The 25,000-nt window shown below is 46.3% G+C and overlaps 1 protein-coding gene across 2 annotated transcripts in view; it reads right to left on the bottom strand.

Moving 5' to 3' along the window:
• Window positions 1-25,000, bottom strand: part of LOC139566476 (fibronectin type III domain-containing protein 3B-like) — a 181,332-nt gene that overhangs the window by 72,010 nt on the left and 84,322 nt on the right. For both annotated transcript variants that reach the window (XM_071387685.1, XM_071387684.1), the window contains 5 exons: window positions 22,112-22,188; window positions 19,542-19,770; window positions 10,221-10,389; window positions 9,223-9,365; window positions 1,773-1,831 (listed from right to left, as the gene is read on the bottom strand). In XM_071387685.1, coding sequence (XP_071243786.1) covers window positions 1,773-1,831; window positions 9,223-9,365; window positions 10,221-10,389; window positions 19,542-19,770; window positions 22,112-22,188 — 677 coding nt within the window. The remainder of the gene's footprint in view (window positions 1-1,772; window positions 1,832-9,222; window positions 9,366-10,220; window positions 10,390-19,541; window positions 19,771-22,111; window positions 22,189-25,000) is intronic.

The raw sequence follows: 25,000 nt of genomic DNA, 5'->3' as shown, positions 1-25,000 counted from the left end.
CCACTGAATACCCAATCTGCCCTGGAGAAAAACACATCCACTGAATACCCAATCTGCCCTGGGGACAAACCACATCCACTGAATACCCAATCTGCCCTGGAGAAAAACACATCCACTGAATACCCAATCTGCCCTGGGGATAAACCACATCCACTGAATACCCAATCTGCCCTGGAGACAAACACATCCACTGAATACCCAATCTGCCCTGGAGACAAACACATCCACTGAATACCCAATCTGCCCTGGAGAAAAACACATCCACTGAATACCCAATCTGCCCTGGAGACAAACCACATCCACTGAATACCCAATCTGTCCTGGAGACAAACCACATCCACTGAATACCCAATCTGCCCTGGAGAAAACCACATCCACTGAATACCCAATCTGCCCTGGAGAAAAACACATCCACTGAATACCCAATCTGCCCTGGAGACAAACCACATCCACTGAATTCCCAATCTGCCCTGGGGACAAAGCACATCCACTGAATACCCAATCTGCCCTGGAGAAAAAACACATCCACTGAATACCCAATCTGCCCTGGAGAAAAACACATCCACTGAATACCCAATCTGCCCTGGGGACAAACCACATCCACTGAATACCCAATCTGCCCTGGAGAAAAAACACATCCACTGAATACCCAATCTGCCCTGGAGAAAAACACATCCACTGAATACCCAATCTGCCCTGGGGACAAACCACATCCACTGAATACCCAATCTGCCCTGGAGAAAATCACATCCCAGAGACACACACTGAAGACGGTCTCATATGACCTCTCCCTCTAGAAGCCTCTAGAAGACAAGCTGACAGTCTCTCTCTCTCTCTCTCTCTCTCTCTCCCTCTGTACAGGAGATCCATTAGAGTCCTGTGTAGGGTTGCAAAGGGAGGGTATTTTACTGGAAACTTTTATGGATTACTGGATTTGATGTAATCTATCACAAGACATCTAGTGGATCTTTTGGGTACCTCTGCCCCTCTGTGTGGCCTTATCACAAGTAAAATATATGAAATAATTTAATAAGATGATTTTAAAATAAAACAATGGAATGACAAAGCTGTAAAACATTATCCTAAATATAAACAATCAATTTATTGAATACCATTGATGTTGAATATGAGGGTTTCAGCATGAAATAACCTTTATATATTTTTTAACACACTTTCATTTATTTTACTATGTCAATATTTGTTTTTGTCAATGTTTTTGCATCAAACTGATGGTAGTTGTGAACCCGGTCAGTAGTTGGAAGAGTTGCAGCGGTAGTAGAAAATAATGCCATTGTTGATTAGATGCTTTTTTTCATTAATTAGCCGATTTTCTCTTGAACGATATGGTCTATCCACAAGAAACTCATGGATAATATGGACACAGATATAACAAATTAATACTATATATGAAGAATAAAAAAAAAAAAAGTTATTCAAGTATAAATGACCAAAGTTTCGATAGATTGCCATAGATTGTCTGTTAATTACCAAAATGACTGAAGATTCTGGTAACTTTGGTAAATTACCGGTAGATTTGAAGCCCTAGTCCTGTTTGTTGAGGTGGTACAATACTGCCCCTGTGTGGTCAGGTTGGGGACTACAGGTGTTCTGGGCTCCAAAGGACATACTGCTCTGGGAGGAAGAAGCCTTTAGGTACAAATGTCTTTGTCTGCGAGTGTGTGTGTGTGTGTGTGTGTGTGTGTGTGTGTGTGTGTGTGTGTGTGTGTGTGTGTGTGTATGTGTGTGTGTGTGTGTGTGTGTGTGTGACTGACCTGTGGTTTGTCGATGGCGGAGAGCACTTCCTGAACTCTCTTTGCCTCCGAGTCGTGATCTGAGGTGAGAGAACAGACACAACATTACCACCAACTAGTGTGTTTCTGTCCTTGTGTGAGAGGGTGTTATTACAGCTAAGCACCACCAGAGGGCAGGCTGAGCTGTGTCATATACAGTATGTACAGTATGTACAGACCCCAACCTGGATTACTGCCTAGGTCTGCCCTCTGTTCTGTTGTTTGCTCATAAAACAGGGTTCCAGTAACACACACACACACACACACACACACACTGGTACTGAAACAATCACCCCATCAACCACTGTCTTTACACACACACACATACACACACACACACACACACACACACACACACACACACACACACACACACACACACACACACACACACACACACACACACACACACACACACACACACACACACACACACACACACACACACACACACACACACACACACGTCCAGTGGCAGAGAATGTCTAGGGGTGATTTAGGAGTGGGTCGGGGTTAGCGCTGGGGTGTGTGTCTGTGTGTAATGGAAGTTTTTCCCCAGAGTGTGTGTGTGTCTGTGTGTGTGTGTGTGTGTGTGTGTGTGTGTGTGTGTGTGTGTGTGTAATCCCTATACCAGAATTGCTTCAGACAGGAGCAGAGCTGCTTTCTCCATCAGAGCAGAGTTCACTAAATCACCCAGAAATGGTTTGTGTTTCAGAGAGAGAGAGAGCGAGAGCGAGAGCGAGAGCGAGAGAGAGAGAGAGAGAGAGAGAGAGAGAGAGAGAGAGTAGCATCAGGTTAAATCTCTCCTGACCACATCTCCTGTCTCTGTCTGTCTGGATGTGTTTGTTTGATTACAGAGGACGGAGACAAAGAACGACAGAGCAACAGAGGACAGGAGGAAGAGAGGGATGGTGAGAAGGGAGAAGAGACAGTGGTCTGAGCTGTGTAAGAGTGGGACTTGGAAAAAGAAAGACAGAAAGAAAGAGGAGAGAGAGGAAACACACACACAGAGGAGAGAAGGAGAGGAGAGAAGGAGAGGAGAGAGAGGAAACACACACACAGAGGAGAGAAGGAGAGGAGAGAAGGAGAGGAGAGAGAGGAAACACACACACAGAGGAGAGAAGGAGAGGAGAGAAGGAGAGGAGAGAGGAAACACACACGCAGAGGAGAGAAGGAGAGGAGAGAAGGAGAGGAGAGAGGGAGAGGAGAGAGAGGAAACACACACACAGAGGAGAGAAGGAGAGGAGAGAGAGGCAACACACACGTAGAGGAGAGAAGGAGAGGAGAGAAGGAGAGGAGAGAGAGGAAACACACACACAGAGGAGAGAAGGAGAGGAGAGAAGGAGAGGAGAGAAGGAGAGGAGAGAGAGGAAACACACACACAGAGGAGAGAAGGAGAGGAGAGAAGGAGAGGAGAGAAGGAGAGGAGAGAGAGGAAACACACACACAGAGGAGAGAAGGAGAGGAGAGAAGGAGAGGAGAGAGAGGCAACACACACGCAGAGGAGAGAAGGAGAGGAGAGAAGGAGAGGAGAGAAGGAGAGGAGAGAGAGGAAACACACACACAGAGGAGAGAAGGAGAGGAGAGAAGGAGAGGAGAGAAGGAGAGGAGAGAGAGGCAACACACACGCAGAGGAGAGAAGGAGAGGAGAGAAGGAGAGGAGAGAAGAGAGAGGAAACACACACACAGAGGAGAGAAGGAGAGGAGAGAAGGAGAGGAGAGAAGGAGAGGAGAGAAGGAGAGGAGAGAAGGAGAGGAGAGAGAGGAAACACACACACAGAAGAGAGAAGGAGAGGAGAGAAGGAGAGGAGAGAGAGGAAACACACACACAGAGGAGAGGAGAGGAGAGAAGGAGAGGAGAGAAGGAGAGGAGAGAAGGAGAGGAGAGAGAGGAAACACACACGCAGAGGAGAGAAGGAGAGGAGAGAAGGAGAGGAGAGAAGGAGAGGAGAGAAGGAGAGGAGAGAAGGAGAGGAGAGAGAGGAAACACACACGCAGAGGAGAGAAGGAGAGGAGAGAAGGAGAGGAGAGAGAGGAAACGCACACACAGAGGAGAGAAGGAGAGGAGAGAAGGAGAGGAGAGAAGGAGAGGAGAGAGAGGAAACGCACACACAGAGGAGAGAAGGAGAGGAGAGAGGGAGAGGAGAGAAGGAGAGGAGAGAGAGGCAACACACACACAGAGGGGAGAAGGAGAGGAGAGAAGGAGAGGAGAGAAGGAGAGGAGAGAGAGGAAACGCACACACAGAGGAGAGAAGGAGAGGAGAGAGAGGCAACACACACACAGAGGGGAGAAGGAGTGGAGAGAGGGATTAGAACACAGAAGAGGAGCGGAGGAGGAGAAGAGAAGAAGGGATGTTTATCAGGATGGAGAGAAAAGTGAGGAACGCAGAGGAGGAGTACAGGGTTTGTGAGGGGTCATCTTCAAGACGCGGGTGCTGGCCTACTGAGCAGCAAGGGGAACTGGCCCTCCCTACCTTCAGGCTACGCTCAAACCCTTCATCCCAACGCAAGCACTCCCTAAAATAAAATAAAGGCACTCCGGTTTTCCCCACTAGCACTGGTTTTGCTGATAGAGACTTTGTTGAGGGCAACTGTACTTACGATCGAGATGTGTTGTTGTCTCACCTACATATCTTAAGATGAATGCACTAATTGCAAGTCGCTCTGGATAAGAGCTAAATGACTAAAATGGCAAATGTAAGAGGAGCGTAGGGTGAATACACAGTGTGAATACACAATCAGTGTGTTCCAGTTCTGTGACATCATCAGCAGGCGCAGCAGATGCACGGGGGAGGGGCTTGTCAGACTGTGTGAATATATCTAAGTGTGTCTGTGTGTATTAAAAAACAGACTTTTAGAAACTAGAAACAATGAACTGAAGGAATGGAGGAGAGACAGAGACAAAGACAGAGAGGTACAGTGCCATGAAAAAGTATTTGCCCCCTTTCTGATTTTAGCATATTTTTTATACTGAACGTTATCAGATCTTCAACCAAAACCTAATATTAGATAAAGGGAACCTGAATTTACAAATAACAACAACAACAAAAAATATACTTATTTTATTTATTTAATTAGCGAAGTTATGCAACGACCAATTCTCCAGTGAGAAAACGTCATTTCCCCCTCACACTCAATAACTGGTTATACCACCTTCAGCAGCGATGACTGCTACCAAATGCTTCCTGTAGTTGTTGATCAGTCTCTCACATTGCTGTGGAGGAATTTTGTCCCACTCTTCCATGCAGAACTGCTGTAACTGCTTGTTTCAAATCCTGCCACAACATCTCATTGGGATTAGGTCTGGACTTTGACTAGGCCATTCCAAAACTATAAATGTGTTTCTTTTTAGCCATTTTCATGTAGACTTGATTGTGTGTTTTGGATCATTGTCTTGCTGCATGACCCAGCTGTGGGTCATTAGCTTCAGCTCACAGACAGATGACCTGACTTCTCCTGTAGAATTCTCCTGCGGAACATTTTGGACAACATGGGTCCCATTATGTCTGGTGAAAACCAAACACTGCATCCACAGTAAAAACCCTCTACCAACGGTCAAGCATGGTAGTGGTAGTCTGATGGTTTGGGGATGCTTTGCTGCCTCAGGACCTGGACGACTTGCCTTAATAGAAGGAACCATGAATTCTGCTCTGTATCAGAGAATTCTACAGGAGAATGTCAGGGCATCTGTCTGTGAGCGGAAGCTGAAGCGCAGCTGGGTCATACAGCAAGACAATGATCCAAAACACACAATCAAGTCTACATGAAAATGGCTAAAGAGCAACACATTTATAGTTTTGGAAAGGCCTAACGAGCAGATGAAGCTTTAAAACCCACAAATGTTGCTCCGTTACAGTTACTGCATGGAAGAGTGGGCGAAAATTCCTCCAGAGAGACGTGAGAGACTGATCAACAACTACAGGAAGTGTTTGGTTGGTGTCATTGCTGCCAAAGGTGGCACAACCAGTTATTGAGTGTGGGACGGAAATAACTTATTCACATGGGGGAATTGGGTGTTGCATAACTTTGTTTATGAAATAAATCAGATAAGTATGTATTTGGTTGGTTTTGGTTGAAGATCTGATATCATTCAGCATCAGAAATATGCAAAAGTAGATTTTTTTTAAAGGGGGCAAATACTATTTAAAATCAAATCAAATCAGATGTATTTATATAGCCCTTCTTACATCAGCTGATATCTCAAAGTGCTGTACAGAAACAATGCAGGTGTAGAAGCACGGTGGCTAGGAAAAACTCCCTAGAAAGGCCAAAACCTAGGAAGAAACCTAGAGAGGAACCAGGCTATGAGGGGTGGCCAGTCCTCTTCTGGTTGTGCCGGGTGGAGATTATAACAGAACATGGCCAAGATGTTCAAATGTTCATAAATGACCAGCATGGTCAAATAATAATAATCACAGTGGTTGTCGAGGGTGCAGCAAGTCAGCACCTCAGGAGTAAATGTCAGTTGGCTTTTCATAGCCGATCATTAAGACCGGCTATTTAACGGCACTGTAGAGATAGAGGGAGATATAAGATAAAGAGAGCAAAAGGAGAATGAGAGAGAGAAAGAAACAGAGCGATAGAAAAAGAAGCCTGCAGGGTGAGTTCAACAGCGTTTTCATCTATGCATAGTGAGCATTCCATCTGCTCAACAGCTGGCCTCCTTAACACACACACACACACACTTGTTTTTCTATCCTTGTGGGGACCTCAAATGTATTTCCATTCAAAATCCTATTTCCCCTAACCCATAACCCTAACCTTAACCCTAACCCTACTTGTTAACACCACACACACACACTTGTTGAGAAGGTTTGTAGTCATGGTGACAGTTTAGTTCTCATGGACAGATACCATGGTTTACAGAGAGGATTAGTGTGTGTGTGTGTGTGTGTGTGTGTGTGTGTGTGTGTGTGTGTGTGTGTGTGTGTGTGTGTGTGTGTGTGTGTGTGTGTGTGTGTGTGTGTGTGTGTGTCCAATTTGTAAGTCGCTCTGGATAAGAGCGTCTGCTAAATGACTTAAATGTAAATGTGTGTGTGTGTGTGTGTGTGTTGGCTGAAGCGTTGGGAACTCTGAGATGGTAGAAGTACAGTTTCAACCCAGTCGACGGAAATGTGTTAATATCACTGTTCTGAAGATCATCTACATCAGATGGTAATGATAGTCTGATGATATGCAGCTCTGCACTAGCCAACATTGTGCAGATGTGTGTAAGAGAGACTTGTAAGAATAAGACTGAGTCAGACTGGACTTGTACTCCTTGAGGGTGGGAGAGCGTACTCACTTACGGAGAGTCACTATGACAACATTGTTAATTTTAAATGGCCTGAGTCATGCTAAGGTCAGGGGTCAGAAGTGTTAACAAACTAAACGAGCACGTACAGCTCTCTCTCTCTCTCTCTCTCTCTCTCTCTGGGGATGACATCATCTTACATCAAAGGCTTTTGTTTTAAATGTGTCAGGAGTCGTCTATTTTCTCTCCTCGGAATACCAAGTCGGAATACCAAGTCGGAATACCAAGTCGGAATACCAAGTCGGAATACCAAGTCGGAATACCAAGTAGGAATACCAAGTCGGAATACCAAGTCGGAATACCAAGTCGGAATACCAAGTCGGAATACCAAGTCGGAATACAAAGTTGGAATACCAAGTCGGGAACTTGGACATCTTTCTAGGGCTCCAACTCTCTGACCTGAAGACTACTGACATCATCTTGAAAGCTCCACTAGAATTACAGAAAGGTGCTGCAGTTAGGATGACGTAGAACCAACATGGCGGACAAAGGCACATCTGTTTCAGTTGAAATCTAAGCTCTACTGAGAAACTGCAATGCTGGCATTGATCCACCATGGGACATCAGTTTCCTGAAATCACTGCTCTAAACTGCACCGCTGACGTAGATCCATCATGGAGGACAGAGGCACATCTGATTGTGTTTAGAGCGGCTCAGTTCTAAGGAAGAGCGGTGGGCTTTACTGACTGTCTTGACTGACTGGTAGCCAAGCACATTACTGGACTATAGTACATTAGCCAATAGACGCACAAACACACACGTCCAGGAGGGCACAGAGCAAAGTCTACAGCGTGGGTGTGTTTGTGTGTGATTGTGAACCCTGTCTGGTGTTCCAGACAGTGTGTGTGTGTGTGTGTGTGTGTGTGTGTGTGTGTGTGTGTGTGTGTGTGTGTGTGTGTGTGTGTGTGTGTGTGTGTATGTGTGTGTGTGTGAGTGTGTTTGTGTGTGTGTGTGTGTGTGTGTGTGTGTGTGTGTGTGATACTCATGGTTGAAAGCAGAGGGCCAAGCAGTAGATTAGACAGATGGAATGTTCTCTCTCTCAGTCCTTTCGATATCTCTCTTTCTCTCCTTTTGTCTCTCATCCCCCTCTCACTCTCTCTACTATCTTTCTCTCCACTCAGTCTACCTCCGAGCTTTTCAATCGCTCTCATATGATCTTTTCTGACTTTTAATTCCCCTGTCCCTCTATCATACTCTTCTCTTTTTCTCCCTCTCTCTCTCTTTCTCCCTCTCTCATGCTCTGATTGTTTTAGAGGAAGCCCAGTCACGGGGTGTCAGTGTGTGTGTGTGTGTGTGTGTGTGTGTGTGTGTGTGTGTGTGTGTGTGTGTGTGTGTGTGTGTGTGTGTGTGTGTGTGTGTGTGTGTGTGTGTGTGTGTGTGTTGTAGCTGAGTCAGCCTGATCTCCAGTCCAGAACTGAGGCCCTGTCAGACCATCAGAAAGACACAGCTACTCCTAGACATACACTGACATGTACTGTACGTGTGTGTATGTGTGTGTGAAGATACTGAGTTGATCAAAGCTCATCAGGCTCTCTCTCTTTCCATGATGTCACCACCCAGCCCAACAAACCCCCCCTTTTACCTGGCCTCAATGGAACATTCCCCTGACCCCGGACTGTACAGCTGGGCTGGTCCAAAGCTGAAATGGTGGTCTGAGAGGTGGTTTGAACTGCTTCTTTGGGATTAACTCTGGTGTCTCTCAGCAGGCCTGTCTGTCACCACCTCTGCACACAGGCCAGCGAGATAGAGATGTGTGTGTTTGAAAGAGAGCTCAAAGGGTTCCTTCATGGAGAACAGGACTCAACAGATATGTACTGTACCTCACCCCTCTTCCCTCTCTCCCCCTTACTCCCCTCACCTCCACTCCTCTCCTCTCTCCTATCCTGCCCCCCCATCCCCCCCTCCCAGACAAGGCCAGTATTGTAGAGGGAGAAACCGATAGGTCTTGGGAAAAGACTCAGCTATGTGGTTACCTAGACAACCCCTTCTCTCCCCCCTCCCTCCCTTTCCACCTCTCCTCTCCACCTCAGTAAGGCACCATTCATCCATTCATCTTTTTCTTTCTTTCATTGAGAAGAAAAGAGGGAGAGACATCTGAAGAGTATTCACTTCTCTGCGTGTGTGTGTGCGTGTGTTTACCTTGCGGTGATTGTGTGTGTGTGTCTGGCTCGTTGCTCCTTGGGCTGCTCCGTAGTTGTCGTCGTTCCGGTTTCTTTCCTCCTGGACTGTTAGCTCCGCCCATTGACCCCAACGACCCTAGCGAAGGTACATGGCTCTTCCCGCTATAACCAATCAAATACAACCAAACTTTATGGACACAAACTGCATGGAAAGCATCTCAGTAGACTTTACAGTGACAATAGACCCAACACATGCTCTTAAAACACAGAGTCAAATAGTTTGCATGTGTTTTAGACAACTTCATCCTTCCATAGGAAAACAATGTCTGGTGAAAGTCTGTAACTTCCATAGGAAAACAATGTCTGGTGAAAGTCTGTAACTTCCATAGGAAAACAATGTCTGGTGAAAGTCTGTAACTTGTCTATAGTGTCTCTCCTGTCTGCATTATGGCTATAGATCTCAGACTTGTAGATCAAGTTGATCACTAGTAAAACCAGTAACTAGTCTAAACTACTAACTAGTCTATAACTAGTCTGTAACTTCTCTCTAATTATAAGGCTAGTCTCTCCACACTTGTAGAGAAAGAAACTAGTCTCTAAGCTCTAACTAGTATTGTAACTAGTCTCTATCTAGTATTGTATCTAGTCTTTAAGTAGTACTGTAACTAGTCTCTATCTAGTATTGTATCTAGTCTTTAAGTAGTACTGTAAGTACAGTTTCTCACAGCAGGAAACTAATCCTGCAGCAACAGGAAATGTGAATTATTATGTGGATTATAATTAATGGACATTTCTGTAGCGGTTCACACATTTTTCATTAGGGCAAATAAAGTCTGACATTTTAAAGTGAAAATGACAAACTTTAGAAGCCTTATTAAACCATGAACACACGACAAGTTAGCATTTCTTGCTAGCGCAGGAATATTCTCTGCGACAACAAAGTGCTCAAATGAAGATGGTACATCTGTAGTCTGGAACTAGTTGAACTAGTCTCTAACACCAGGACTATTCTCTGACCTGTATCCATTGTGGCTGGAGCCCAGAGGCTTGTACAGGGAGGAGGGAGGAGAGTTGAGTCTGTTCTGTCGCTCCAGCTGTCTCTGCTCCTTTATCTTCTTAGGCTGGGGCTTGCTATAGCTCTCCTCTCTACCAATGTAGCTGGACATGCCATACACTGGGATTATCTCTGGGAGACGGAGAGATGGAGCGGGTGAATAGGGAGGGAGAGAGGGAGAGGAAAGTGAGAGAAGGAAAGACGAGAGAGGGAGTTAGCTATGTCATTTAGGTGTATGTATATACACTGAGTGGACAACACATTAAGGACACCTGCTACAGACATAGACGGACCAGGTGAATCCAGGTGAACGATATGATCCCTTATTGATGTAATTTGTTACATCCACTTCAATCAGTGTAGATGAAGGGGAGGACATAGGTTAAATGTCACGTGGCTCCCCTGCCTGTTCGGGTGGCGCTCGGCGGTCGTCGTCGCCGGTCTACTAGCCGCCACCGATCCCTTTTTCCTTTTCTGTTCGTTTGGTCTGATTGGTTGCACCTGTCCCTTATTTTGTTTCTTGATTGATGTCTATTTAAGCCTGTTAGGCCCGCCTATGTTCGTACAGGATTATTTTCTGTTAGTCGGGGTGTGCGTGTTTGTGTTCCTGTCCGTTTGTGCCCTGTGTTGGGTCGGACTATTTTTCTGTCTGTTTATCGCCTATGGTTTTGGGCGTTCGCGTGGGAATCCCAATAAAGACTGTTTTCCCCAGTATCCTCTGCTCTCTGCAAGTGACTCTGCACCCACCACTCCAGGCGATTTGTGACATCAAAGAAGGATTTTTAAGCCTTGTGTCACGGCGGACTTGTACTCCTTCCTACAGGGCGTGAGTTGGGGTGGGCATTCTATGTTTTGTGTTTCTATGATTTTCTATTTCTATGTTTTGGCCGGGTATGGTTCTCAATCAGGGACAGCTGTCTATCATTGTCTCTGATTGGGAACCATACTTAGGTAGCTGTTTTTTCCACCTGTGTTTGTGGGAAGTTGACTTTTGTTTAGGGCACATAGCCTGAAGCTTCACGGTTTGTTTTGTATTGTTTATTGTTTTGTTCGGCATCTTGTTTATTAAAGGAACATGTACGCTCACCACGCTGCACCGTGGCTTTTTGCAACGGCCGTGACACCTTGAGACAATTGAGACATGGATTGTGTATGTGTGCCATTCAGAGGGTGAATGGGCAAGACAAAATAAGTGCCTTTGAACGGAGTATGGTAGTGGGTGCCAGGCGCACCGGTTTGAGTGTGTCAAGAACTGCAATGCTGCTGGGTTTTTCCCGCTCAACAGTTTCCTGTGTGTATCAAGAATGGTATACTACCCAAAGGACATCCAGCCAACTTGACACAACTGTGGGAAGCATTAGAGTCAACATGGGCCAGCATCCCTGTGGAACACTTTCGACACCTTGTAGAGTCCATGCCCTGACAAATTGAGGCTGTTCTGAGGGCAAACGTGTGTGTGTGTGTGGGGGGGGGGATGGCAACTCAATATTAAGGTCTTCCTAATGTTTTGTACACTTAGTGTATATATAAACAGTACCAGTCAAAAGTTTGGACACACCTACTCATTCCATTTTTTACTATTAATTTTTTACTATTTTCTACATTGTAGAATAATAGTGAAGACATCAACACTATGAAATAACACATATGGAATCATGTAGTAACCAAAAAAGTGTTCAACAAATCAAAATAGATTTTAGATTTTAGGTTCTTCAAAGTAGCCACCCTTTGCCTTGATGACAGCTTTGCACACTCTTGGCATTCTCTCAACCAGCTTCATCTGGAATGCATTTCAATTAACAGGTGTGCCTTGTTAAAAGTTCATTTGTGGAATTTCTTTCCTTCTTAATGCATTTGAGCCAATCAGTTGTGTTGTGACAAGGTAGGGGTGGTAAACAGAAGATAGCCCTATTTGGTAAAAGACCAAGTTCATATTATGGCAAGAACAGCTCAAATAAGGAAAGAGAAAGGACAGTCAATCACTACTTTAAGACATGAAGGTCAGTCAATGTGGAAAACTTCAAGTGCAGTAGCAAAAACAATCAAGCGTTATGATGAAACTGGCTCTCATGAGGACCGCCACAGGAAAGGAAGACCCAGAGTTACCTCTGCTGCAGAGGATAATGTCACGCTCGTCGTAACGATGAGACCAAGGCGCAGCGTGAGTAGCGTGAGACACGCATCTCAGGGCGAGTGCGGGGAAGAGGCACAGGACGTACTGGACTGTGGATGCGCACCGGAGACCTGATGCGTGGGACCGGTACAGGAGGCACCGGGCTGATGACACGCACCTCAGGGCGAGTGCAGGGAAGAGGCACAGGACATACTGGACTGTGGATGCGCACCGGAGACCTGATGCGTGGGACCGGTGCAGGTGGCACCGGGCTGATGACACGCACCTCAGGGTGAGTGCGGAGAGGAGGCACAGGACGTACTGGACTGTGGAGGCGCACTGGAGGTCTGGAGCGTAGAGCTGGCACAATGCGTCCTGGCTGGATGCTCACTTTAGCTCGATAAGTGCGGGGAGCTGGAACAGAGCGCACCGGGCTATGAATGTGCACTGGAGACACCGTGCGCATCACTGCATAACACGGTGCCTGACCAGTCACACGCTCCTCAAGGTAAGCACGGGGAGTTGGCTCAGGTCTAAACCCTACCTCCGCCAATCTCCCCGTGTGCCCCCCCCAAAAAAATTGGAGGAGCTGCCTCTCTAGCCGTGTCCCCTCGTATCGTCGCCGTTCCTCTTTCGCTGCCTCCGCCTGATTCCATGGCAGGGTCTTGTCCCCTGCCATTACCTCCTCCCAGGTCCAGGATGTCCTCCACTCTCTTTTCTCCCAGGATCCCTGCTCCTCTTGAACACGCTGCTTGGTCCGTGTGTGGTGGGATCTTCTGTCACGATTGTCATAATGATGAGACCAAGGCGCAGCGTGAGTAGAGTTCCACATAATTTTTATCAACTGAAACTCACCTAACAAAACAACAAACAACCAAACGAAACGTGAAGCTACAGGTGTGCACTCAGGCAACTCAATGTAGACAAGATCCCACAACACAAATGAGGAAAATGGCTACCTAAATATGATCCCCAATCAGGGACAACGATAAACAACTGTCTCTGATTGGGAACCATATCAGGCCAACATAGACATACAAAAACCCCTAGACATACAACACCCCTAGACATACAACACCCCTAGACATACAAAAACCCTAGACATACAAAAACCCTAGACATACAAAAACCCTAGACATACAAAACTAGAGTACCCACCCTAGTCACACCCTGACCTAACCAAAATATAAAGAAAAACAGAGATATCTAAGGTCAGGGCGTGACAGATAAGTTCATTAGAGTTACCAGCCTCAGAAATTGCAGCCCAAATAAATGCTTCACAAAGTTCAAGTAACAGACACATCTCAACATCAACTGTTTAGAGGAGACTGTGTGAATCAGGCCTTCATGGTCAAATTGCTGCAAAGATACCACTACTAAAGGACACCAATAAGAAGAAGTGACTTGCTTGGGGAAAGAAACACGAGCAATGGACATTAGACTGGTGGAAATTTGTCCTTTGGTCTGATGAATCCAAATTTGAGATCTTTGGTTCCAACCGCCGTATCTTTGAGACGCAGAGTAGGTGAACGGATGATCTCTGCATGTGTGGTTCCCACCATGAAGCATGGTGGAGGAGGTGTGATGGTGCTTTGATGGTGACACTGTTAGTGATTTATTTAGAATTCAAGGCACACTTAACCAGCATGGCTACCACAGCATTCTGCAGTGATGCGCCATCCCATCTGGTTTGCGCTTAGTGGGACTATCATTTGTTTTTCAACAGGACAATGACCCAACACTCATCCAGGCTGTGTAAGGGCTATTTGACCAAGAAGGAGAGTGATGGAGTTCTGCAACAGATGACCTGGCCTCCACAATCACCTGACCTCAACCCATTTGAGATGGTTTGGGATGAGTTGGACCGCAAAGTGAAGGAAAAGTAGCCAACAAGTGCTCAGCATATGTGGGAACTCCTTCAAGGCTGTTGGAAAAGCATTCCAAGTGAAGCTGGTTGAGAGAATGCCAAAAATGTGCAAAGCTGTCATCAAGTCAAAGTGTGGCTACTTTGAAGAATCTAAAGTCTAAAATCTAATTTGATTTGTTGAACACGTTTTTGGTTACTACATGATTCATGTGTTATTTCATTATTCTACAATGTAGAAAATAGTACAAAATAAAATAAAATGAATGAATAAGTAGGCGTGTCCAAACTTTTGACTGGTACTGTATATATCTCCAGTGGTGTAAAGTACTTAAGTAAAAATACTTTAAAGTACTACTTAAGTAGTTTTTTGAGGTATCTGCACTTTACTTTACTATATATATTTTTGACAACTTTTACTTTTACTTCACTACATTCCTAAAGAAAATAATGTACTTTTTACTCCATACATTTTCCCTGACACCCAAAAGTAGTCGTTACATTTTGAATGCTTAGCAGGACAGGAAAAAATTTCAATTCACGCACTTAAAGAGAAAATCTCTGGTCACCCCTACTGCATCTGATTTGGTGGACTCACTAAACACAAATGCTTGTTTGAAAAATTAGTGTTGGAGTGTGCCCCTGGCTATCCATAAACTAAAAAAACAAGAAAATAATGCTGTCTGGTTTGCTTAATATAATGAATTTGAAATTATTTATACTTTTACTTTTGATACTTAAGTATATTTTAGCCACTACATTTACTTTTGATACTTAAGTATATTTAAAACCAAATACTTTTAGTAGTATTTTACTCGGTGACTTTCACTTTTACTTGAGTCATTTTCTATTAAGCTATCTTTACTTTTACTCAAGTATGACAATTAAGTACTTTTTCTACCACATATATCTCTAGTATAGGCTACAGTATCTCATATGCCCATAGACGTATATAGCTTAATCTCACTGCTATCTATAAACTAAATATACTTTCCTGTAACCCGCCTCACCCAATGTGGTACGTATCTGCTATTTTTATTCCTTATAACTGGAACTTCCATCAGGAGCTAGCTAGCTGTCACGACTTCTGCCGAAGTCAGCCCCTCTCCTTGTTCGGGCGTCGTTCGGCGATCGACGTCACCGGCTTTCTAGCCATCGCCGCTCCATTTTTTGTATATCCATTTGTCTTGTCTTGTTTCCATACACACCTAGTTTTCATTTCCTATTCTGTTACGATATCGCCACAGAACCATCTACTAGCCCCGGCCCATTAGCTTTTTCTGAATGCTGTGTCCCCTGCTTGCCCAGTGTAGTAGTGAATACCGTACAACACCCTGTCTCACCTATTGCTACTCTTTTGACCCTATGATCACTCGGCTACACAGCTGATGTCCCCTGGACTGTTTCAATAACATGGTACCTCCTTTTGTTTACCTGTCGGCCCCAGCCTCGAACTCAGGTCCTGTATGTATCTAACTGACCCGCTCTGCCCATTCATCGCCATTTACCCGTTGTTGTCTTAGCTCTCCTGATCAACACCTGTGATTGCGTTATGCCTCTCTCTAATGTCAATATGCCTTGTCTACTGCTGTATTGGCTAGTTTTTATTGCTTTATTTCATTGTAGAGTCCTCAGTCCCGCTCAAATTGCCTTAGATAGCTCTTTCGTCCCACCCCACACACATGTGGAGACCTTACCTACGTTAATTAATGCCTCCAGAGATGAAACCTCTCTCATCATCACACGACACAAAGGTTTACCTCCACTGTACTCACATCCTACCATACCCTTGTCTGTACATTATGCCTTGAATCTATTCTACCACACCCAGAAATCTGCTCTTTTTATTCTCTGTCCCCAACGCACTAGACGACCAGTTCTTATAGCCTTTAGCCGTACCCTTATCCTACTCCTCCTCTGTTCCTCTGGTGATGTAGAGGTTAGCCCTGTAGCCCCCAGTTCCACTCCTATTCCCCAGGCGCTATCATTTGTTGACTTCTGTAACCGTAAAAGTTTCTGTAACCGTAGAAGCCTCCTCCCTAAGTTAGTTTTTTTCACTGCTTTAGCACACTCTGCCAACCCTGATGTCCTAGCCGTGTCTGAATCCTGGCTTAGGATGGCCACCAAAAATTCTGAAATTTCCATCCCCAACTATAACATTTTCCGCTAAGATAGAACTGCCAAAGGGAGTGGAGTTGCAATCTACTGCAGAGATAGCCTGCAGAGTTCTGTCATACTATCCAGGTTTGTGCCCAAACAATTTGAGCTTCTAATTTAAAAAATTCACCTTTTCAGAAACAAGTCTCTCACTGTTGCCGCTTGTTACAGACCCCCCTCAGCCCCCAGCTGCGTCCTGGACACCCTATGTGAATTAATTGCCCCCAATTTATCTTCAGAGTTTGTACTGTTAGGTGACCTACACTGGGATATATGGGGTAGCATAGTGGATAGAGTGTTGGGCTAGTAACCGAAAGGTTGCAAGTTCAAATCCCCGAGCTGACAAGGTACAAATCTGTTGTTCTGCCCATGAACAGGCAGTTAACCCACTGTTCCTAGGCCGTCATCGAAAATAAGAATTTGTTCTTAACTGACTTGCCTTTTTAAATGCTTAACACACCGGCCATCCTACAATCTAAACTAGATGCCCTCAATCTCACCCAAATTATCATGGAACCTCATTCCGTCAGTAGAGGATGCCTGGTTATTCTATAAACATGCTTACCTCACCATCTTAAATAAGCATGCCCCATTCAAAAAATGTTGAACAAGGAACAGACCTGACTGCCCTTGACAGCACAAAAACATCCTGTGGTGTACTGGATTAGCATCGACTAGCCCCCGCGATATGAAACTTTTCAGGGTAGTTAGGAACCAGTTAGGAAAGCAAAGGCTAGCTTTTTCAAAGAAAAATTTGTATCCTGTATGTAACAGTTTAACTTTACGTCCGTCCCCTCGCCCATACCCGGGCGCGAACCAGGGACCCTCTGCACACATCAACAACGGTCGCCCACGAAGCATCGTTACCCATCGCTCCACAAAGGCCACGGCCCTTGCAGAGCAAGGGGAACCACTACTTCAAGTCTCAGAGCAAGTGACGTCACCGACTGAAAGGCTGCTAGCGCGCACCACCGCTACCTAGCTAGCCATTTCACATCGGTTACATGTAGCACAAACTCCCAAAGGTTCTGGGACACTGTAAAGTCCATGGAGAATAAGAGCACGTCCTTCCAGCTGCCCACTGCACTGAGGCTAGGAAACACTGTCACCACCGATACATCTACGATAATCGAGAATTTCAATAAGCATTTTTCTACGGCTGGCCATGCTTTCCACCTGGATACCTCTACCCCGGTCAACAGCTCTGCACCCCCCACAGCAACTTGCCCAAGCCTCCTCCATTTCTCCTTCACCCAAATCCATATAGCTGATGTTCTGAAAGAGATGCAAAATCTGGACCCCTACAAATCAGCTGGGCTAGACAACCTGGACCCTCTCTTTCTAAAATTATCCTCCGCAATTGTTGCAACCCCTATTACTAGCCTGTTCAACATCTCTTTCGTATCGTCTGAGATTCCCAAAGATTGGAAAGGAGCTGCGGTCATCCCCCTCTTTAAAGGGGGGGACACTCTAGACCCAAACTGTTACAGACCTATTTCTATCCTACCCTGCCTTTCTAAGGTCTTCGAAAGCCAAGTTAACAAACAGATCACAGACCATTTCGAATCCCACCGTACCTTCTCCGCTTTGCAATCTGGTATCCGAGCTGGTCATGGGTGCACCTCAGCCACGCTTAAAGTCCTAAACGATATCATAACCGCCATCGACAAAAGACAATACTGTGCAGCCGTATTCATCGACCTGGCCGAGGCTTTCTTATCGGCAGACTCAACAGCCTTGGGTTCAGAAATGACAGCCTCGACTGGTTCACCAACTAGTTCTCAGACAGAGTTCAGTGTGTCAAATCGAAGGGCCTGTTGTTCGGACCTCTGGCAGTCTCTATGGGGGTACCACAGGGTTCAATTCTCGGGCCGACTCTTTTCTCTGTATATATCAATGATGTCGCTCTTGCGGCTGGTGATTCTCTGATCCATCTCTACGCAGACAACACCATTCTGTATACTTCTGGCCCTTCTTTGGACACTGTGTTAACTAACCTCCAGATGAGCTTCAATGCCATACAACTCTCCTTCCATGGCCTCCAACTGCTCTTAAATGCAAGTAAAACTAAATGCATGCTCTTCAACCGATCGCTGCCCACACCTGCCCGCCCGCTTAGCATCACTACTTTGGACTTAGAATATGTGAACAACTACAAATACCTAGGTGTCTGATTAGACTGTAAACTCTCCTTCCAGACTCATATTAAGCATCTCCAATCCAAAATTAAATCTAGAATCGGCTTCCTATTTCGCAACAAAGCATCCTTCACTCATGCTGCCAAACATACCCTTGTAAAACTGACTATCCTACCGATCTTGACTTCGGCGATGTCATTTACAAAATAGCCTCCAACACTCTACTCAGCAAATTGGATGCAGCCTATCACAGTAGCATCGAGGGCCAGCCAGCGTTCTCGTTGGCTGGCCCTCGCTCCATATTCGTCGCCAAACCCACTGGCTCCAGGTCATCTATAAGTCCTTGCTAGGTAAAGCCCCGCCTTATCTCAGCTCACTGGTCACCATAGCAGCACCCACCCGTAGCACACGCTCCAGCAGGTATATTTCACTGGTCACCCCCAAAGCCAATTCCTCCTTTGGCCGCCTTTCCTTCCAGTTCTCTGCTGCCAATGACTGGAACGTATTGCAAAAATCACTGAAACTTTAAGCATCAGCTATCAGAGCAGCTTACAGATCATTGCACCTGTACATAGCCCATCTGTAAATAGCCCATCCAACTACCTCATCCCCATATTGTTATTTATTTTATTTATATATTCTTTTTGCTCCTTTGCACCCCAGTATCTCTACTTGCACATTCATCTTCTGCACATCTATCACTTCAGTGTTTATTTGCTAAATTGTAATTATTTCACCACTACGGCCTATTTATTGCCTTACCTCCCTAATCTTACTTAATTTGCACACACTGTGTATAGACTTTTCTATTGTGTTATTGACTGTACGTTTGTTAATTCCATGTGTAACTGTGTTGTTGTTTGTGTCGCACTGCTTTGCTTTATCTTGGCCAGGTCGCAGTTGTAAATGAGAACTTGTTCTCAACTGGCCTACCTGGTTAAATAAAGGTGAAATAAAAATAATAATAAATATGCCCATAGACATGTCTTAGACTGGGGTGTGGGTATCTTACCTTCTCCATATATGGGCGGGAGGTGGTGTTGGTAGTACTGGTGGGGGGGCAGGTCTCCAGGACTCACAGGGGGATAGAAGGAGTGAGAGTTGGGGATAAAGTGGGGATGGGTGAGGTACGGCGGGAGGTGGTGCGTGGGGGAGAGAGCGGGGGAGTACGAGGGGGGATAACATTCAGGAGACTGCGGGGTGACGACCACCCGACGCACTCCTGTGTTGTCTTCTAACACCTGGGGGGAGGAGAGGGGAGGGGTGGAGGGGAGGGGTGGAGGGGAGAGGAGGAGGGAGGAGAGAGGAGAGGGGGAGGGGAGGAGAGGGGGAGGGGAGGAGAGGGGAGAGGGGTGGAGGGGAGAAGAGGCGTGGAGAGAGGAGAGGGGGAGGGGAGGAGAGGGGGAGGGGAGGAGAGGGGAGAGGGGCGGCGGTGGAGGCGAGAGGAGGGGTGGAGAGAGGAGAGGGGGAGGGGAGGAGAGGGGAGAGGAATTCTTAGCATTACTGGAGAATTCCACAATAGAACACATCCAATAACGCTCCACAAACACTGGACTCAATTCAATCCAACCCACACTGGAGTGTTCACACAGTAGCCTTCCCCATGGTCAAATAACATGGAGTGTTCACACACTTCCCCATGGTCAAATAACATGGAGTGTTCACACACTTCCCCATGGTCAAATAACATGGCAGCTTGTGAAAACCACCATCCCCACCAGGTAGTAGATTCCCCTCACAGGAAACTACAGTTGACAGATTAAGAGGAGTGTTGCTATGGGTTTAATCAAACTCCAGTTTAAGACTTCTGCTGTACACACACGCACACACACACAAATTCCACCAATTCAGACAGTCTCTCCATTCCATTCACACACATTCCAATCAGTAAGCAAACACACACTCCCCCGTGAGAGTTGCTTCCAAGTGCTGCAGCAGCACACACGCACGCACGCACGCACGCACGCACGCACGCACGCACGCACGCACGCACGCACGCACGCACGCACGCACGCACACACACACACACACACACACACACACACACACACACACACACACACACACACACACACACACACACACACACACACACACACACACACAAATTCCACCAATTCAGACAGTCTCTCTCACACACATTCCATTCCAAGTGCTGCAGCAGCACACACACACACACACACACACACACACACACACACACACACACACACACACACACACACACACACACAGCGAGAGAGAGAGCAAGAGAGGATTAAAGATAGCAGAACACTCTCCCTGACTCCCCCCTCCGGCCTCCACATCCTCTATACAAAACACACTTACCATAAGTGAAAAACAGACATGTTTATGTGACAACAAGGCCAAAGTCCCACCAGAAACTAGTTGGCAGAGGATCCCCCTCTCTCTCTCTCCTTCCATCCCTCTCTCTCCTTCCATCTTTCTCTCTCCTTCCACCCCTCTCTCTCTCTCCACCCATCCCTCTCTCTCCTTCCATCCCTCTCTCTCTCTCCTTCCATCCCTCTCTCTCTCTCCTTCCATCCCTCTCTCTCTCTCCACCCATCCCTCTCTCTCTCCACCCATCCCTCTCTCTCCACCCATCCCTCTCTCTCTCCACCCATCCCTCTCTCTCTCCACCCACCCACCCCTCTCTCTCCACCCATCCCTCTCTCTCTCTCCACCCACCCCTCTCTCTCTCTCCATCCCTCTCTCTCTCCACCCACCCCTCTCTCTCTCTCCATCCCTCTCTCTCTCCACCCATCCCTCTCTCTCTCCACTCATCCCTCTCTCTCCTTCCATCCCTCTCTCTCTCTCTCTCCACCCATCCCTCTCTCTCTCCACCCATCCCTCTCTCTCCTTCCATCCCTCTCTCTCCACCCATCCCTCTCTCTCTCCACCCATCCCTCTCTCTCCACCCATCCCTCTCTCTCTCCACCCATCCCTCTCTCTCTCCACCCACCCCTCTCTCTCTCTCCACCCATCCCTCTCTCTCTCTTCACCCACCCCTCTCTCTCTCTCCACCCACCCCTCTCTCTCCACCCATCCCTCTCTCTCTCTCCACCCATCCCTCTCTCTCTCCACCCATCCCTCTCTCTCCTTCCATCCCTCTCTCTCCACCCATCCCTCTCTCTCTCCACCCATCCCTCTCTCTCCACCCATCCCTCTCTCTCTCCACCCATCCCTCTCTCTCTCCACCCACCCCTCTCTCTCTCTCCACCCATCCCTCTCTCTCTCTCCACCCACCCCTCTCTCTCTCTCCACCCACCCCTCTCTCTCCACCCATCCCTCTCTCTCTCTCCACCCACCCCTCTCTCTCTCTCCATCCCTCTCTCTATGTGGGTGTTTATGTACTGTAAGGGTGACACTTTTTCCCGCTCTCAGTTTGCTCAGTGGCCTCCCCCCAACACACACAGTCAATGGCCTCGCTGCTATCATCCCCCCCAACACACACAGTCAATGGCCTCACTGCTATCACCCCCTCTTCCCCCCAACAACGTACCCTGCAATAATCAACACATTCCTCTCTGCTCTGGGCGGCTTCAGTTGAGAGCAAGTTTATCACACACAAACACAGCTTACCTGGGAGATGTATCCTGGGGGGACGTGGATGGGGGGGATTGATCCATTGGGAGACATCATTGGGACCTCAGCAGGACCTGCACGAAAGATACACACTGTCAGTCACTGTAACACACACACACGCTAATGACAAGGAAACACCTAGGCTTTAGATCAACATGCTAACACGGTCTTGTGTCATGCAGGAGACCTGGATTCAGTCACAGACACACAAACAACAGCAGGTAAAACCCTTATGGAGGAAAATCCACATATTTTTGTGTTTACTTTTCCACTGTGATCTCCTCCCTCCTCCCTCCCCCCTCCCCCCTCCCCCCTATCCCCTATCTCTGGTAAAGTCATTGGTTTCCCGTTGAGAGTGCTGTAGGCAAGTCTGGATTCACTGTAAATCATACTAAACACACACACACACACACACACACACACACACACACACACACACACACACACACACACACACACACACACACACACACACACACACACACACACACACACACACACACACACACACACACAGTAGGTGAGAAGTACACAGTGAGAGACTCCTTTTTGCCCCCTCTCTGACCTCCCTCCTCCCCCTCTTCTTTTCTGGGGAATATGAAGCTGTTCATTGAGCATAACATATGAAAACACAAAACATACACTCACACACCAACACACACACACACACACAAACGCATTCATACACATTTGCACACACACACAAATGCACACCCACTTGGCAAACAGACATGTGTTCAGACAGCCTCTGCAGCCTCTCTTCGCTCAGCAAACAGCAGCTTTCCACCACGTAAACACACACAGCACAGAGTGTTCCCATCCGTGGTCCCCTAGACACAAGCATGCGCAAGCACATACAAATGCAAACAACCACACACACTCACATAGAGGGTAGAACATGGCTCTTTAGTGTACGATCATTTTGGAGTAACTCTGGGAACAAGTTCCGATTCATTTTTGGACTGTAATGAATTAAACAACCCAGATGTGAAATCTACAACAGCCAAGCTAAAGGTAGAAGCAAGCACAAACAGGTAACTGCCAAAATAAAGGAACACCAACATAAAGTGTCTTTAATAGGGCGTTGGGGCACCACGAGACAGAACATCTTCAATACACCTTGGCAAAGATTCTACAAGTGTCTGGAACTCTATTGGAGGAATGCGACACCATTCTTCTAAAAGAAATTCCATCATTTGGTGTTTTGTTGATGGTGGTAGAAAACTCTGTCTCAGGCGCCGCTCCAGAATCTCCCATCAGTGTTCAATTGGGTTGAGATCTGGTGACTGAGATGACCATGGCATTTGGTTTACATCCTTTTCATGCTTATCAAACCATTCAGATACCATTCGTGCCCTGTGGAGGGAGGCGTTGTCATCCTGTGGGCCACAGACATGGTAGTCAAAATAATGGCCTACCCGACATTTTTGACCGTAAGCATGATGGGATGTTAATTGCTTATTAATTAACTCAGGAACCACACCTGTGTGGAAGCACATGCTTTCAATATATACTGAACAAAAATATAAACGCAACATGCAACAATTTCAACGTTTTTACTGAGTTACAGCTCATTGTAAAGATGGCGCCGAAGAGGATGGCTGATGTTTTACAGGCTCCTAACCAATTGTGCTATTTTGTTAGTTTTAAGTGCGTTGTTTGCAGCTTATTTTTTTACTTATTTTGTACATAATGTTGCTGCTCCAATCTCTTATGACTGAAAATATCTTCTGGACATCAGAACAGTGATTACTCACCACGAACTGGAAGAAGCGTTTTCCTTTAACGAGTCCGACGAGAAAGATATACTGCTCTCCCGGGAACAGGCCCAGATCCCCGTTATTTGCGTGAAAAAAAGACGGAGGAAAAGAGGACGCAGATCAGGCTGCCTTTTGAGATCCCGTAGGCGAGCGAGTAAACTCCCACAGCCTTCCGTCCTACTTGCTAACATGCAAATCATTGGAAAATAAAATTGATGACCTACGATTACGATTATCCTACCAACAGGACATTAAGAACTGTAATATCTTATGTTTCACCGAGTCATGGCTGAACGACGACGCGGAAAATATAGAGCTGGAGGGATTTTCCATGCACCGGCAGAACAGAGAAGCTACATCTGGTTAGACGAGGGGTGGGGGTCTTTTTGTCAATGACAGCTGGTGTGCGATGTCTAATATTAAAGAAGTCTTGGGGTATTGGTCTCCTGAGGTAGAGTACCTTATGATAAGCTGTAGACCCCACTATCTACCAAGAGAGTTCTCATCTATATTATTCGTAGCCGTCTATTTACCACCACAGACCGCACGCAACCAACTCTATAAGGCCATAAGAAAACAAGAAAATGTTCATCCAGAAGTGGCGCTCCTAGTGGCCGGGGACTTTAATGCAGGCAAACTTAAATCAGTTTTACCTAATTTTTACCAGCATGTGTCACGTTCCTGACCTGTTTTCTGTTGTTTTTGTATGTGTTTAGTCGGTCAGGGCGTGAGTTGGGGTGGGCATTCTATGTTATGCGTATCTATGTTGGTTAATGGGTTACCTGATATGGTTCTCAATTAGAGGCAGGTGGTTTACGTCTCCTCTGATTGAGAACCATATTAAGGTAGGTTGTTTCACATTGTTTGTTGTGGGTGGTTGTTTCCGGTGTTTGTATGTTTGTTACCACACGGGACTGTATCGTTCGTTAGTTTGTTTGTAGTCTGTACCTGTTCGTGCGTTCTTCGTTTGATGTAAGTTCTAAGTCCAGGTCTGTCTACATCGTTTGTTGTTTTGTAGTTTGTTCAAGAGTTTTTCGTCTTCGTCTGTTTTTTTGTAAATAAATATCATGTCTAATTACCACGCTGCAAATTGGTCCTCCGAACCTTCTCGCCTCTCCTCGTCTGA

Source organism: Salvelinus alpinus, chromosome 38 (assembly GCF_045679555.1).
Source record: "Salvelinus alpinus chromosome 38, SLU_Salpinus.1, whole genome shotgun sequence".
Lineage (NCBI taxonomy): Eukaryota > Metazoa > Chordata > Actinopteri > Salmoniformes > Salmonidae > Salvelinus > Salvelinus alpinus.
The sequence above is the reverse complement of the archived record's forward strand: the minus strand, read 5'-3'. Positions and strand labels throughout refer to the sequence as shown.